We start from the raw sequence: 17,233 nt of genomic DNA on the forward strand, positions 1-17,233 counted from the left end.
AGTTTTTTCCCACAGTACTGGTACTCATCAGAAAATGTTTGTGTTTCTTCATCAGACTGATGGTTTGGCCAGACTTGTATCCACAGGGTATGCGTTTCTGATCATATTCTGAAGTTAAAGGAGAAGGAAAGCCCCAGGGCGCAAAACCCCTCCCCCTCCCGTGTATTGCCCCCCCTCCCTCCTCCCCCCTGGCCTACCCCTCCCGCTGGGCAAATGCCCCTAACTTGTTACTCACCCCTCTGCGCAGGTCCTGTCCACGGAGTTCACAGTCGCCATCTTCTCCCACGCGCGTCTTCTTCCTTCTTTGACCGGCATCTTCTGGCGCATGCGCAGTAGGAACAGGTACCGGTACAGCTCTATTGCGCATGCGCCGAATGTCACGAAGTGAAATCGGAAAACTTTGTGACATTCGGCGCATGCGCAATAGAGCTGTACCGGTACCTGTTCCTACTGCGCATGCGCCAGAAGACGCCGGTCAGAGAAGGAAGAAGACGCGCGTGGGAGAAGATGGCGACTGTGAACTCCGTGGACAGGACCTGCGCAGAGGGGTGAGTAACAAGTTAGGGGCATTTGCCCAGCGGGAGGGGTAGGCCAGGGGGGAGGAGGGAGGGGGGGCAATACACGGGAGGGAGGGAGGGGTTTTGCGCCCTGGGGCTTTCCTTCTCCTTTAAGAGCACAATACAGGGCAGTAGTGATGGGGGAAACGCATTGACGTCCATGGGCGTCAAAATCATTTTGGCGTGTGACAATTTTTGACGTGAGTCACAATTTTTATACGCGCAACTATTTTATCCAAATGCATCAAGGTCAATGGGCATCTGAATAATTTTGACATGCGACAATTTTTTTTTTGTTGCAGCAAATTTTTGCCGCAGTTTCACGAAAACATTCTTGTCAGAATAAAGTTTTATTGGCTTGCATTTCCTAAATGAAAACTGCATAAAAATCTTTGCCTCTCTTTATTAAAAGAAGATTGAAATTCTCTGTTTTTCAATATGTAAATCAGAGGATTCAGCAAAGGGCCCAGGATAATGTACAACAGTGAGAAATACTTGTCCCTTTTTAGAGAATAACTTGTGGTGGGTCTCACATACAAGCAAATAGCTGTCACATAAAGGATTATCACACAGGTCAGGTGAGAAGCACAGGTAGAAAAGGCTTTTTGTTGCCCCTTTAAAGATTGTATTTTCAGGATAGCAGAGATGATAAATATGTATGAGATCAGAGGAAGGAGGAAGGAACTGAAAGTCAAAAATGTTCCTACGATATAAATGAAAAGTTCCACAATAAAAGTGCTGCTGCAGGAAAGTTTTAGCAATGGTGTGACATCACAGAAAAAATGGTCAACAAGATGGGAAGCACAATATCTTTTAATTGGCCTCCCCCTCCAGAGACTGTCACCTCTCCAGTCCATAATGAACACTGCTGCGAGGCTCATACACCTCAGCAACCGCTCCTCCTCTGCCTCGCCATTCTGTCAATCCCTGCACTGGCTTCCGTTACCTTTCAGAATCAAATTCAAATTAATGACACTGACTTTCAAAGCACTTCACAACTCTGCTCCACCCTACATCTCTGAACTCATCTCTATATACTCACCCAATCGCTTACTACGCTCCTCTACTGACCTGCTACTCAACTCTTCTCTCATTACCTCCTCACATTCTCGCATTCAAGACTTTGGAAGGGCTGCACCCCTCCTCTGGAACGCTCTCCCACGATCTGTCCGACTTTCTTCCAACCTTTCTGCTTTCAAAAAATCTCTGAAAACACACTTCTTTCGAGAAGCCTACCCTCACTCTGCTTAACTACCAAACGCAACACCACATACAACACCACATTTCTCACCCACTTACTTCGATCTTGCCCACTCCCACACCTTGTGTATTACTCCCTTCCCTTTAGACTGTATGCCTATGCATAGGGCCTTCCTCACCTCTTTGTACCTGTATTGATTGTGATGTTTGTTACTCCATATATTCTATGTATGTAATTCATGTGATGTAGTTGTATAATCACAGTTACTTTACAGTGCTACGCAATATGTTGGCGCTATATAAATACATGTTAATAATAAAATATGACAGTTTAGATAAAGATATTACACTGCTCACAGGTTCAACAAAACCAACAGTGTATGAGGCAGTTATGAGCCAAACACAATGTTTCCTGCTCATTCGGGTAATGTAATGAAGGGGATCACAGATGGCAACATAACGATCATATGACATGGCCGTCAGGAGAAAATATTCACTAGAAGCCAAAGACATGAAAACATACATTTGAGTCATACACCCCAAGAATGAAATGTTATTTTGTTGAGTGAGAAGAATATGTAGAAAATTAGGTAAAATATTTGTAGTGAAAGAAATGTCTATGAATGAAAGGATCTGCAAGAATATGTACATGGGGGTGTGTAAGTGAGGATCCCATGAAATGACTAAGAATATGATGAGATTTCCCAGCAGAATGATGAGATAGATTCCAAGTAACAGCACAAAAAGAAAGATTTGAAACCTGGGAGTATCAGAGAACCCTTGGATGATGAATCCTGAAATGTTTTCTTTAAGTTCTGAAGCCATTTTCAAGTCTTCCTTCCTGTGTATAAGAGCAAATTATAGCTGAAATATATATTATTAATGGAATACTTTCCCCATATGGACACCAGCACTGATATATTATATATAAATACAGGCATGACCAGGTACCATAGTTACTTCTTCTGTGCTTAGATCTCCAGGACAGGAGATAACTTACATGTGATAACTGCCCACAGCTCAGAGACAGAATGTATGAGTAACCCCCTCCCCTGACAATCAAAGCTCAGAACCACTGATTGGGGATTACTGGTCTAAAGGAAGGAGATCCCTTGCCCCATAGAGCTTACAATCTAAAGTAGTTGAGTAACTAACAAAACACAAACAGAATTTTCACAATTTTATCGAGTCTTTTCCCGCACCAGATTATTTTGAGTTCTTTTTTTTGACAAATAAGGTCAAAGTGTGGATTTGAGTTTGGTCAAAGTTGTGGAAATTTCATATTTTAGTAAATAACCCCCTGTAAGTCAATATGTCACAAACTAGATGACTTCTTCTTGTGGAGTTGTACTTAATGTTCCTTCTTTGTGCAATTTGTACCCCTTCTCCTTTAGCGCTGGATGTGCAGCTGCTGGGCAGTTATAAATGCTACTAAACATTTGCTCTTTTAAACAGTTTTATGCTGGTTTTACTTCACATTTATTAATTCCTGTGTATACATCAACTCGGTTTGCAACCTTTGCAAGACCTTTTCACCTATGGTTTGACTGTGTGATTTTTGGAATCTAAAGTACGATATATTCTGGTAATTTATTTAATGATGTACTGCATGGAGTTTTTGATCAATAGAAGTCAGAAATCTCTATAAAACTATACATATCTGGCATTGAGACACTTTCCAATTATATATATTGCATCCAATCAGATCGCACACCTCAGTTTTAGCTTGTATAAAATGTAGTCAAACAGTCTCATTTGCAACATTGTGTATAACTTATCTGTACAGAGTCAATTGATTTCGCCACACTTCACGCGAAGTTTCGGGAAAAACTCCTTCCCTTTTTCAAGCGTTTGTATTGTGCAGTAGCGTCATTTCGCATGCATGTTGGACGGAAGAGACGTATCTGGTCCTCGTATATAGGACGGATCTACACGCAAGCGTACATACCTCTTCACCCACTGGTTGCTATCCAAAATCCATAGCTACGAAAAATGTAGACAATGAACATTAAAAAACCTTTTCATATTTCACAATGAGCTTACACGATGGTTCTCATAAACTACGGTTACAATAATATAATCACAGAAATAAGTGCAGATCAATAACTGGGATGAAAGTGCCCAACCTATCAATCCATTTCACGTCTGCCTTTTTTAATGCTAACACTCGATCCCCAACTCTTTTGGGTAATGAAATATGTTCAATGTATGTAAATTTTAGGTCATCTGATGTGTGCCCATAATCTAAGCAATGCCTAGAAACTGGAAGTGATCTATTACCAGTATTTATAGTTGATCTATGTTGGGAAAACCTATCTCTCACCCTCTGTGTGGTTTCCCCAACATAGACCAACCTACAAGGACAAATCAACATGTATACTACAAAATTTGTGTCACGTGTATTATACCCTCTGATTTTAAACTTCTTGTTAGTATGTGAGTGATCAAATTCTGTTCCTGTAAATACATATCGACATTGAGCACATCCTTTGCACTTATACATTCCTTCTTTTTTAGGACCCCAAAACACAACCTGTTTAGAGGGTGTATGTATATCTGCATGAACTAATCTACTTCCAATAGTCGCACCTCAATGATAAGACATCATAGGGCATTGTTGAAACTCTGGGATTGAGGGATATGCGTCTCTCAACAGATGCCAATGTTTATTTAATATAGATTTAAATTGTGGACTAGCTGAACTATACTGTGAAACATATGCTAGTATAGATATATATCCCTATATCATGAAAAATAGAAGTTTTACTTTTTTTTGTATACTTGTTCCTGGAGTAAAAATATACAAACAAAAAAAAAAAGCTCAGGTTCTCCCCTCAAAAAAACCAACAATGTATAATTTTCTTAGGTAAACTAAAAATCACCCCCAGAAAATGCCCCTAAAATGAGAGCGTACAAAATATTAAAATGAAAAAAAGTGCCAGCATTTAAAGGGTTCAACAGTTTTGTGCTGTTTTTATTCCATAGTTTTTATTGATACACCAACTCTATTTGCAACCTTGACAGACCTTTACATTTACGGTTTGACTGTTTGCAGCCAATTTAGTTTTAAGACCTTGTACTCAATCAGAAAGGAGCCCTGTGTTATAGGATAAGGATAAGAGCAGCTCCCATTGACTTCTATGGGACCTCAACTCCTTTTGCTCCTTTTCTTTGCATTAGAGTTTATTTGTGATTTTACAATTTATAAATCTCTCCTTTTTAAAGTTTGAGAGAAATTTGACAAAAAATATAATTTGTGATAAAAATCAAAATGTTAAAAACGTAATGTTAGTAGATTGCTAGTAGATTGGCCCCCTTAGAGGCTTATTTATCAACATTCTCATTTAAGTGATTTTAGAGGTTTTTGAAAACCACGACTAAACAAATTCTCTAAATCCATGAATGTCATGACATTTATTAAAAGATATGAATTTTTAAAGTACGAATGAACTATTAAAATCTACTAAGTCTGTTTGATCATTAGAAACATCAGTCAAACGTATGTATCGTTGGCATTATGTACCAGATGTATTATGTAAGATTTACCCGCAAACAACTTCCAGTCAGTGTTGGCGGAATTCTGGTCAAACCGGCACTACCCTACAGATATGGTGGTCTTGTCCAAACTTTTGTTATTCTGGACAAAAGGGTTTGAATTACTGTTTAAACTTAAAAATCAATACGTTTTACCCCAGAAACCTTCCATTGCCCTTCTTAATATAGAACTATAGTCTTTACCTCTATCCTACAGACTAATTACAATCCATATATTAGAAGTAGCACAATTGATGATTGCCCAACATTGGAAGGATGCGGTTCCTCCTACATTCTCTGAATTTACCAATTTTATCTATTTTACAGAGAAATTGGAATTTTATGATGCCAGAAATAAAAACTTACTGCATAAACATACTAAAAAATGACTATGAAGATTTTCATTCATCCAGGTCATAGTATATCTAGTATAGGTCAATCCAAAAACAACTGGACTTGCTGAGTAATCAATGAAGACGTTTCACTACTCATCCGAGCAGCTTCTTCAGTTCAACTGACTGGTGTGGGAAGTTTTCGTCATATAAACTCTTGGATTAGTGGAAGAGTTTATATGCCGAGAACTTCCCACACCAGTCAGTTGAACTGAAGAAGCTGCTCGGATGAGTAGTGAAATGTCTTCATTGATTACTCAACAAGTCCAGTTGTTTTTAGATTGACCTATACTAGATATACTAAAAAATGGGCATCATGGAAACTTCTATATGAACATAAATGTGGGTAATTCCAGTTCTGACAGCGTGATTAACCCAATCAAAGAGTTATTCATATAACCTGATTTTTTTTTGCATTTTACTTGCTATTCTATGTTTTCTTCTCACTCTTTCATTTCTTCTTTCTCTATGTTCATTACTTCTTACTGTCCATGTGCTAATTGTAACCCTGACATGGTTGAATCGGCTTCTTTATATCGATGTCTTATAATAGTATGTGAATTTTTCTTATTTGTTTTTTATTTATATGTAATAAAAAAAATCTTAAATAAAAAAAAAGGATGAATGAAAATAAACGCTGAACGATGCAAGTTCTTTCTGACAATTCCTTGAGGAAAAAAATCCCAAAACCTGTAAAAGTCTGAATTAATTTTACAATTTTTACCTGGTGAAGTTTTGTATTAGAGGTATTTGTGGTTTTGACAGCTAATAAATATTGAATTTTTATTGCTTTCAATCAAACAGGAAAACCAACAATTTTTAGAGATTCATGGAAAAAAATAGAACTTTGATTGTTAGTAAATGGGACCCTTAGATTCACTACTAAAACCCATTCTATTGTTTTTGGAGAAAAAGAGTTTGCCTTCATATTGATATTATTGTATCATTATAGTCAACTGCCGTCTAAAGATTTGAACATGTAACAGGCAGAGAAGGGAAAAGTCAACAGCATCAGATCAGATTTTTAATTTAATAGTACATATTTTTTAAGAAAAAGGTATATGGGGATTTTTCTCTTTTTAAGTAAGGAACATAAAATTGTCTTTTATTATTTTGCTTATAGAATCGTCTGACCTACATTTTGTATAGTTCTTTGCATAGAATCATCTATTTCTAAATCTATCCAACCTTATTTGTTACTCTCAAGAAATAGTAATCAGGGCGAAACCCTTTGTATGAACCCTCCATTACTAACTTGAATTCTATTTTTGCAAGGCTCCTACAAAGCAAAGCCAAGTGTTTTTATTATGCAAATACACAAGTCTTGTCTTTGCTCAGTCTGAGGAGCTGAAGGTTCTTCCATGCAGTGGCGCATAGTCTGCCAGTCTCTTTAGGAAGCCACTTTATATAATCAAATTATAATTATATAATGTGACAAAGGGAAATCTTCAGAGAATACACATTTTCTAAATACACTTATATACTTACATGACTGAAACAAAGCTGTGATAAAGCAATATAGATATAGTTATAGTTATAGTTAACAACTCTCAAGAGGAAATGCTTTTAAAAAAAACTAGGAACAATTCATTCCCTGGATCAACATTGCAAATACAGTAAATAATAATATTTATAATAATAATAAAAATAAATAAAATACTAATACCGGCAGCATTGCCAGCCCTGGGTTCTGCCAGTTTAACCTCTTGAGGAAAAAAAATTACAACTGTCTTCTACATCTGAAGTTAAAGCTGCTATTCTTAAATCTTTAGGCCTAGGGTACATGTAAAACACCATGTATGGAAATTGCCTCTGAGTGTTTCTTCCCCTCCTGCCTGTCCTGTTTGTTCTTTGTTCAAACTGACCTTTGTCTGTTTATGACTTTTATTTGCCTCACCCTTGTCTGTATAGTGTATTTGGTCTGTTCATTTAAAGATCACCCTATGTCATGTCTATTTTGACTCTTGCCTGCCGCTGGGCACTCTAGAAAACTCACGCAGTATGAATTAGAGTTAGTATGAGTTAATTAGAGTTTATCTTTGCTTAAATGGGTCAGTTATAGTCAGACGTTCATAGATTGCCCGTGTATTTTGAGGGAGCTCAAAAACTCGGAACAAGGAAAACTAATTATCTGGAAATGTAGAACAACAGAAAATGATGCAGGAGGTCTTTAAAATGGGCATGACAGAAGTGCAATATCTTTGAATTTATTTGCAGCGACCTTGAAAAAGCATTTAGGGCAAAGTGAAATGTGCGTTGGTCTACAACATTGATCCCCAACCAGTAGCTCTTGAGTAACATGTTGCTCCCCAATCCCTTGGATGTTGCTCCCAGTGGCCTCAAAGCAGGTGCTTATTTTTGAATTTCTGACTTGGAGGCAAGTTTTGGTTGTATAAAAACCATTTTATCAAAAGTCATTGAAGTAAATGGGCATCTTAATAATTCTGACGTGCAACAACTTTTTTTGTTGCAGCGGATTTTTCGTGGGCAAATTTTTGCCTCAGTTTCACGAAAACATTAGCCGGCGGTGAAACGTGAAAATTTGCCACAAATCCATGCCTGCCATTTTTATACCCCCATCACTACAGGCCAACTTTTAGCTACTAGCAGGGAAAATATCTAATTGGTGGCTCTCACTGACCATCAAAAAGGTGTATTGCCTGTACTAACCTTAGACAGGCATACTTTAATATAATATATTAACAATGGGCTTTTGACAAATACTTTAGTCAGAATAAAGTTTTATTGGCTTGCATTTCCTAAATGAAAACTGGATAAAAATCTTTGCCTCTCTTTATTAAAAGAAGATTGAAATTCTCTGTTTTTCAATATGTAAATCAGAGGATTTAGCACAGGGCCCAGGATAATGTACAACAGTGAGAAATACTTGTCCCTTTTTAGAGAATAACTTGTGGTGGGTCTCATGTACAAGCAAAATGCTGTCCCATAAAGGATTATCACACAGGTCAGGTGAGAAGCACAGGTAGAAAAGGCTTTTTGTCTCCCCTTTAAAGATTGTATTTTCAGGATAGCAGAGATGATAAATATGTATGAGATCAGAGGAAGGAGGAAGGAACTGAAAGTCAAAAATGTCCCTACAATATAAATTAAAACTTCCACACTAAAAGTGCTGCTGCAAGAAAGTTTTAGCAATGGTGTGACATCACAGAAAAAATGGTCAATAAGATGGGAAGCACAATATGACAGTTTAGATATAGATATTACAATGCTCAGAGGTTCAACAAAACCAACACTGTATGCTGCAGTTATGAGCCAAGAACAATGTTTCCTGCTCATTCGGGTAATGTAATGAAGGGGATCACAGATGGCAACATAACGATCATATGCCATGGCCGTCAGGAGAAAGTATTCACTGTCAGCCAAGAACATGAAAACATACATTTGAGTCATACACCCCAAGAATGAAATGTTATTTTGTTGTGTGAGAAGAATATGCAGCAAATTAGGTAAAATAGTTGTGGTGATAGAAATGTCTATGAATGAAAGGTTCTGTAAGAATATGTACATGGGGGTGTGTAAGTGAGGATCACATGAAATGACTAAGAATGTGATGAGATTTCCCAACAGAATGATGAGATAGATTCCAAGTAATAGCACAAAAAGAAAGATTTGAAACCTGGGAGTTTCAGAGAAACCTTGGATAATGAATCCTGAAATGTTTTCTTTAAGTTCTGAAGCCATTTTCAAGTCTTCCTTCCTGTGTATAAGAGCAAAATATAGCTGAAATATATATTATTAATGGAATACTTTCCCCATATGGACACCAGCACTGATATATTATATATAAATACAGGCATGACCAGATACCACGGTTACTTCTTCTGTGCTAAGATCTCTAGGACAGGAGATAACTTACTTGTGATAACTGCCCACAGCTCAGAGACAGAATGTATGAGTAACCCCCTCCCCTGACAATCAATCAAAGCTCAGAACCACTGATTGGGGATTACTGGTCTAAAGGAAGGAGATCCCTTGCCCATAGAGCTTACAATCTAAAGTAGTTGAGTAACTAACAAAACACAAACAGAATGATATTAAGTACTGCAGTTTACATTACAAGGAAAGTATTAGAACCCATAGTGAACATTTTACCACCGAGTTTTCGGGGCATCAAGATTTTTTCGAGTCTTTTCCCGCACCAGATTATTTTGAGTTCATTTTTTGATAAATAAGGTCAAAGTGTGGATTGGAGTTTGGTCAAAGTTGTTTTAATAAAATAATGTGAAAATTTCGTATTTTAGTAAATAACCCCCTGTATTTCAATATGTCACAAACTAGATGACTTCTTCTTGTGGAGTTGTCCTTAATGTTCCTTCTTTGTGCGATTTGTACCCCTTCTCCTTTAGCTCTGGAGGTGCAGCTGCTGGGCAGTTATAAATGCTACTAAACATTTGCTCTATTACAGTTTTATTCCTGCGTATACATCAACTCTGTTTGCAACCTTTGCAAGACCTTTTCACCTATGGTTTGACTGTGTGATTTTTGGAATCTAAAGTACGCTATATTCTGCTGTAGTTCATTAAAAATTTGGTAATTTATTTGGTAATTTACTGCATGGAGTTTTTGATCAATAGAAGTCAGAAATCCCTATAAAACTATACATATCTGGTATTGAGACAGTTTCCAAATCAGTAGAATTTTGCACATAAAGATAAAAAAAAAACCAATATATATATATATATATATATCATAAAAAATAGAAGTTTTACTTTTTTTTGTATACTTGTTCCAGAAGTATGAATAAACAAACAAAAAAAAAGCTCAGGTTCTCCCATGTATAATTTTCCTAGGTAAACTAAAAATCACTCCCAGAAAATGTCCCTAAAATGAGAGCGTTCAAAATATTAAAATGCAAAATAGTGCCAGCACTTAAAGGGTTCAACAGTTTTGTGCCGGTTTTATTCCACAGTTTTTATTTATACACCAACTCTATTTGCAACCTTCATAGACATTTACACATATGGTTTGACTGTTTGCCGCCAATTTAGTCCTGTGTTATGGGATAAGGATAAGAGCAGCTCCCATTGACTTCTATGGGACCTCAACTCCTTTTGCTCCTTTTCTTTGCATTAGAGTTTATTTGTGACTTTACAATTTATAAATCTCTCCTTTTTAAAGTTTTAGAGAAATTTGACAAAAAAATATAATTTGTGATAAAAATCAAAATGTTAAAAACGGAATGTTAGTAGATTGCTAGTAGATTGGCCCCCTTAGAGGCTTATTTATCAACATTCTCATTTAAGGGATTTTAGAGGTTTTTGAAAACCACGACAAAACAAATTCTCTAAATCCATGAATGTCATGACATTTCTTAAAAGATATGAATTTTTAAAGTACGAATGAACTATTAAAATCTGGTCGATCATTAGAAACATCAGTAAAAACGTATGTATCGTTGGCATTATGTAGCAGATGTATTATGTAAGATTTACGCGCAAACAACTTCCAGTCAGTGTTGGCGGAATTCTGGTCAAACTGGCACTACCCTACAGATATGGTGGTCTTGTCCAAACTTTTGATATTCTGGACAAAAGGGTTTGAATTACTGTTTAAACTTAAAAATCAATACGTTTTACCCCAGAAACCTTCCATTGCCCTTCTTAATCTAGAACTATAGTCTTTACCTCTATCCTACAGATTAATAAAAATCCATATACTGTAATAGAAGTAGCACAATTGTTGATTGCCCAACATTGGAAGGATGCGGTTCCTCCTACATTCTCTGAAATTACCAATTTTATCTATTTTACAGAGAAATTGGAATTTTATGATGCCAGAAATAAAAACTTACTGCATAAACATACAAAAAAATTCCAGTTCTGACAGCGTGATTAACCCAATCAAAGAGTTATTCATATAACCTGATTTTCTTTTGCATTTTACTTGCTATTCTATGTTTTCTTCTCACTCTTTCATTTCTTCTTTCTCTATGTTCATTACTTCTTACTGTCCATGTGCTAATTGTAACCTTGACATGGTTGAATCGGCTTCTTTATATCGATGTCTTATAATATTATGTGAATTTTTCTTATTTGTTTTTTATTTATATGTAATAATAAAAAATCTTAAAAAAAAGGAGGAATGAAAATAAACACTGAACGATGCAAGTTCTTTCTGACAATTCCTTGAGGAAAAAAATCCCAAAACCTGTAAAAGTCTGAATTAATTTTACAATTTTTACCTGGTGAAGTTTTGTATTAGAGGTATTCGTGGTTTTGACAGCTAATAAATATTGAATTTTTATTGCTTTCAATAAAACAGGAAAACCAACAATTTTTAGAGATTCATGGAAAAAAATAGAACTTTGATTGTTAGTAAATGGGACCCTTAGATTCACTACTAAAACCCATTCTATTGTTTTTGGAGAAAAAGAGTTTGCCTTCATATTGATATTATTGTATCATTGTAGTCAGCTCGTGTCTAAAGATTTGAACATGTAACAGGCAGAGAAGGGAAAAGTCAACAGCATCAGATCAGATTTTTAATTTAACAGTACATATTTTTTAAGAAAAAGGTATATGGGGATTTTTCTCTTTTTAAGTAAGGAACATAAAATTGTCTTTTATTATTTTGCTTATAGAATCGTCTGACCTACATTTTGTATAGTTCTTTGCATAGAATCATCCATTTCTAAATCTATCCAACCTTATTTGTTACTCTCAAGAAATCAGGGCGAAACCCTTTGTATGAACCCTCCATTACTAACCTGAATTCTATTTTTGCAAGGCTCCTACAAAGCAAAGCCAACTGTTTTTATTATGCAAATACACAAGTCTTGTCTTTGCTCAGTCTGAGGAGCTGAAGGTTCTTCCATTCAGTGGCACAGAGTCTGCCAGTCTCTTTAGGAAGCCACTTTATATAATCAATGTGACAAAGGGAAATCTTCAGAGAATACACATTTTCTAAATACACTTATATACTTACATGACTGAAACAAAGCTGTGATAAAGCAATATAGTTATAGTTATAGTTATAGTTAACAACTCTCAAGAGGAAATGCTTTTAAAAAAATGAAGAACAATTCATTCCCTGGATCAACATTGCAAATACACTAAATAATAATATTTATAATAACAATAAAAATAAATAAAATACTAATACTAATACCGGCAGTCTTCTATATCTGAAATTAAAGCTGCTATTCTTAAATCTTTAGGCCTAGGGTACATGTAAAACACCATGAATGGAAATGACCTCTGAGTGTTTCTTCCCCTCCTGCCTGTCCTGTTTGTTCTTTGTTCAAACTGACCTTTTTCTGCTTATGACTTTTATTTGCCTCACCCTTGTCTGTATAGTGTATTTGGTCTGTTCATTTAAAGATCACCCTATGTCATGTCTATTTTGACTGGCACTCTTGCCTGCCGCTGGGCACTCTAGAAAACTCGGGCAGTATGAATTCACAGCAGCTGAGTTAATTAGAGTTTACCTTTCAATGGTTCAGTTATAGTCAGACGTTCATAGATTGTCCCTGCATTTTGAGGGAACCCAAGTACTCAGAACAAGGAAAACTAATTGACTGGAAATGTAGAACAACAGAAAATGATGCAGGAGGTCTTTAAAATGGGCATGACAGAAGTGCAATTTATTGGCAGAGACCTTGAAAAAGCATTTAGGGCAAAGTGAAATGTGCGTTGGTCTACAGCAGTGATCCCCAACCAGTAGCTCTTGAGTAACATGTTGCTCCCCAATCCCTTGGATGTTGCTCCCAGTCGCTTCAAAGCAGGGGCTTATTTTTGAATTCCAGGCTTGGAGGCAAGTTTTGGCTGCATAAAAACCATTTTGACATGCGACAATTTTTTTTGTTGCAGCAGATTGTTCGCGCAAATCCATGCCTGCCAAATTTATTCCCCCATCATTACAGGCCAACTTTTAGGTACTAGCAGGGAAAATATCTAGTTGGTGGCTCTCACTGACCATCAAAAAGGTGTATTGCCTGTACTAACCTTAGACAGGCATACTTTAATATAATATATTAATAATGGGCTTTTGACAAATGCTCTAGTCTGAATAAAGTTTTATTGGCTTGCATTACCTAAATAAAAACTGGATAAAAATCTTTGCCTCTCTTTATTAAAAGAAGATTGAAATTCTCTGTTTTTCAATATGTAAATCAGAGGATTCAGCACAGGGCCCAGGATAATGTACAACAGAGAGAAATGCTTGTCTCTTTTTAGAGAATAACTTGTGGTGGGTCTCATGTACAAGCAAAATGCTGTCCCATAAAGGATTATCACACAGGTCAGGTGAGAAGCACAGGTAGAAAAGGCTTTTTGTAAAGATTTTATTTTCAGGATAGCAGAGATGATAAATATGTATGAGGTCAGAGGAAGGAGGAAGGAATTGAAAGTCAAAAATGTCCCTACAATATAAATGAAAAGTTCGACACTAAAAGTGCTGCTGCAAGAAAGCTTTAGCAATGGTGTGACATCTAGGGATTCACCGGTTCGGGATTCGGCCAGGATTCGGCCTTTTTCATCAGGATTCGGATTCGGCCGAATCCTTCTGCCTGGCTGAACCGAATCCGAACCCTAATTTGCATATGCAAATTAGGGGCGGGAGGGAAATCATGTGACTTTTTGTCAGAAAACGAGGAAGTAAAAAATGTTTTCCCCTTCCCACCACTAATTTGCATATGCAAATTAGGGTTCGGATTCGGTTCGGTATTCGGCCGAATCTTTCACAAAGGATTCGGGGGTTCGGCCGAATCCAAAATAGTGGATTCGGTGCATCCCTAGTGACATCACAGAAAAAATGGTCAATAAGATGGGAAGCACAATATGACAGTTTAGATATAGATATTACAATGCTCAGAGGTTCAACAAAACCAACAGTGAATGTGGCAGTTATAAGCCAAGCACAATGTTTCCGGCTCATTCGGGTAATGTAATGAAGGGGATCACAGATGGCAACATAACGATCATATGACATGGCCGTCAGGAGTAAATATTCACTGTCAGCCAAGAACATGAAAACATACATTTGAGTCATACACCCCCAGAATGAAATGTTATTTTGTTGTGTGAGAAGAATATGCAGCAAATTAGGTAAAATAGTTGTAGTGGAGGAAATATCTATGAATGAAAGGTTCTGCAAGAATATGTACATGGGGGTGTGTAAGTGAGGATCACATGAAATGACTAAGAATGTGATGAGATTTCCCAGCAGAATGATGAGATAGATTCCAAGGAATAGCACAAAAAGAGAGATTTGAAACCTGGGAGTATCAGAGAAACCTTGGATGATGAATCCTGAAATGTTTTCTTTAAGTTCTGAAGCCATTTTCAAGTCTTCCTTCCTGGAATTATAGCTGAAATATATATTTTATTAATGGAATACTTTCCCCATATGGACACCAGCACTGATATATTATATATAAATACAGGCATGACCAGGTACCACGGTTACTTCTTCTGTGCTAAGATCTCTAGGACAGGAGATAACTTACATGTGATAACTGCCCACGGCTCAGAGACAGAATATATGAGTAACCCCCTCCCCTGACAATCAAAGCTCAGAGCCACTGATTGGGGATTACTGGTCTAAAGGAAGGAGATCCCTTGCCCATAGAGCTTACAATCTAAAGTAGTTGAGTAACTAACAAAACACAAACAGAATGATATTAAGTACTGCAGTTTACATTATGAGGAAAGTATTAGAACCCATAGTCATGCTGCGGCACACAGAGCAAATATGAACATTTTACCACCGAGTTTTCGGGGCATCAAATCTGAAAAAATCAAACAATTTGGATTTTTTCACAATTTTTTAGAGTCTTTTCCCGCACCAGATTATTTTGAGTTATTTTTTTGATAAATAAGGTCAAAGTTTGGATTGGAGTTTGGTCAAAGTTGTTTTAATAAAATAATGTGAAAATTTGGTATTTTAGTAAATAACCCCCTGTATTTCAATATGTCACAAACTAGATGATTTCTTCTTGTGGATTTGTCCTTAATGTTCCTTCTTTGTGCGATTTGTACCCCTTCTCCTTGAGCTCCGGATGTGCAGCTGCTGGGCAGTTATAAATGCTACTAAACATTTGCTCTATAAAACAGTTTTATGCTGGTTTTACTTCACATTTATTAATTCCTGTGTATACATCAACTCTGTTTGCAACCTTTGCAAGAACTTTTCACCTATGGTTTGACCGTGTGATTTTTGGAATCTAAAGTACGCTATATTCTGCTGTAGCTCTTTAAAAATCTGGTAATTTATTTGGCAATGTACTGCATGGAGTTTTTGATCAATAGAAGTCAGAAATCTCTATAAAACTATACATATCTGGTATTGAGACACTTTCCAAATCAGTAGAATTTTGCACATAAAAAAAAAAAAAAAAAGTTTTACCTGCAACTTACTAGCAGCTTTCAAAGTAAAACTCCCAAACTTGGCTGCCCTTTTATTAGACACCAGTGGGATCACCTGACTATAGTTGGTAAGGGTGGGGGCTACAACAAGGAGCTGGTCACTGCTCCTGTATAACTGGTGTCTAATAAAAGGGCAGCCAAGTTTAGGAGTTTTACTTTGAAAGCAGCAAGTAAGTTGCAGGTAAAACTTAGTCCCTTTGTAAAATGTATTATTAAGCAATAGAATTCTTAATGAATCAGATAAAATTGAGCATAGGACTGGCCAGATATGGGATGACTGACGTAGTTGGCCAGCTTAAATATATTGTAATATATGGACAAACAATCCCTGTTTTGTTTAAAGGGTAAGGCATTTTTCAGTAGCAGTAGCACAAAATGTCTCTTTCTTAAATATATTGATAATGGGTTGAGTGCAGAGGACTCTGTCTATATGTATTTGTCTAGTGTATTTAGCCAACATATAAAGAGTCCATCCAAGATGCCTCTCTCCTTTACCTTGCATGTCAAATTTGCATCGTAAACATCTTAGCCCAGTGACTCGATGGGTAGCCCAGACTTGCAGCACTGGGGTTCTGAGTTTGACTCTATTAAGAGAACTGTCTGCAAGGGGTTTCTATGTACATCCCATATCCGAGAGGGTTTGCTCAGGGTACTCTGGTTTCCTCTAACACTCCAAAAACATACAAGTAGTCTAATTGACTTTTGTTTAAACATAATTGTCCGCCTTAGTTTGGGCCTGGAACAGGAACTAATGGAAATTATGTATAATCTCCATAAACCACAGTGTAAATGTGTTGGTGTTATATATAAATGCCAGGAAATAATTTTTATAAAAAGTATGTGTTGTTACTAAAGACACCTCTAGCTGCATTTTTTTCATGTTATTCTGCCCAACATGACCCAGTCATATCACTGTCTGAGAATTAATAAAGTATTTGCTCTTTCCATAGGAAATACAGTAGTGCAAAAGTATATTCATCATCATCCTAATAATGAAGAGCGTATAGAACAAGCACTTATACACTTATAATGAGTCATTGTTAGAAAGAGCAATCAACATCAACAATGACTGCAATGACTGGTTGAGTTATTCAGTACAGACTCAACAGATATTTGTCTCAAGTTCAACAATCATGGGTATTAATGAAATGCAATTACCAATAAC

At 36.6% G+C, this 17,233-nt stretch overlaps 3 protein-coding genes across 3 annotated transcripts; all 3 read right to left on the reverse strand.

Annotated features, from left to right (window-relative positions):
- Positions 1-907: 907 nt before the first annotated feature.
- Positions 908-2,231, reverse strand: LOC121396360 (olfactory receptor 1019-like). Its single transcript, XM_041571195.1, has 2 exons — positions 2,086-2,231; positions 908-1,367 (listed from the first exon to the last, which is right to left on the reverse strand). The coding sequence occupies exons 1-2, from the start codon at positions 2,229-2,231 to the stop codon at positions 908-910; spliced, it is 606 nt and encodes a 201-aa protein (XP_041427129.1).
- A 6,194-nt stretch (positions 2,232-8,425) lies between these two features.
- LOC108697169 (olfactory receptor 1019) lies at positions 8,426-9,385 on the reverse strand. The gene has a single exon (XM_018227094.1). It carries the CDS (start codon positions 9,383-9,385, stop codon positions 8,426-8,428), a length of 960 nt encoding a protein of 319 aa, XP_018082583.1.
- A 4,334-nt stretch (positions 9,386-13,719) lies between these two features.
- LOC121396361 (olfactory receptor 1019-like) lies at positions 13,720-14,632 on the reverse strand. The gene is made up of 2 exons (XM_041571196.1): positions 14,444-14,632; positions 13,720-14,136 (listed from the first exon to the last, which is right to left on the reverse strand). Exons 1-2 carry the CDS (start codon positions 14,630-14,632, stop codon positions 13,720-13,722), a joined length of 606 nt encoding a protein of 201 aa, XP_041427130.1.
- Between the last annotated feature and the right edge of the window lie 2,601 nt (positions 14,633-17,233).

Source organism: Xenopus laevis, chromosome 7S (genome assembly GCF_017654675.1).
Source record: "Xenopus laevis strain J_2021 chromosome 7S, Xenopus_laevis_v10.1, whole genome shotgun sequence".
NCBI classification, from domain to species: Eukaryota; Metazoa; Chordata; class Amphibia; order Anura; family Pipidae; genus Xenopus; species Xenopus laevis.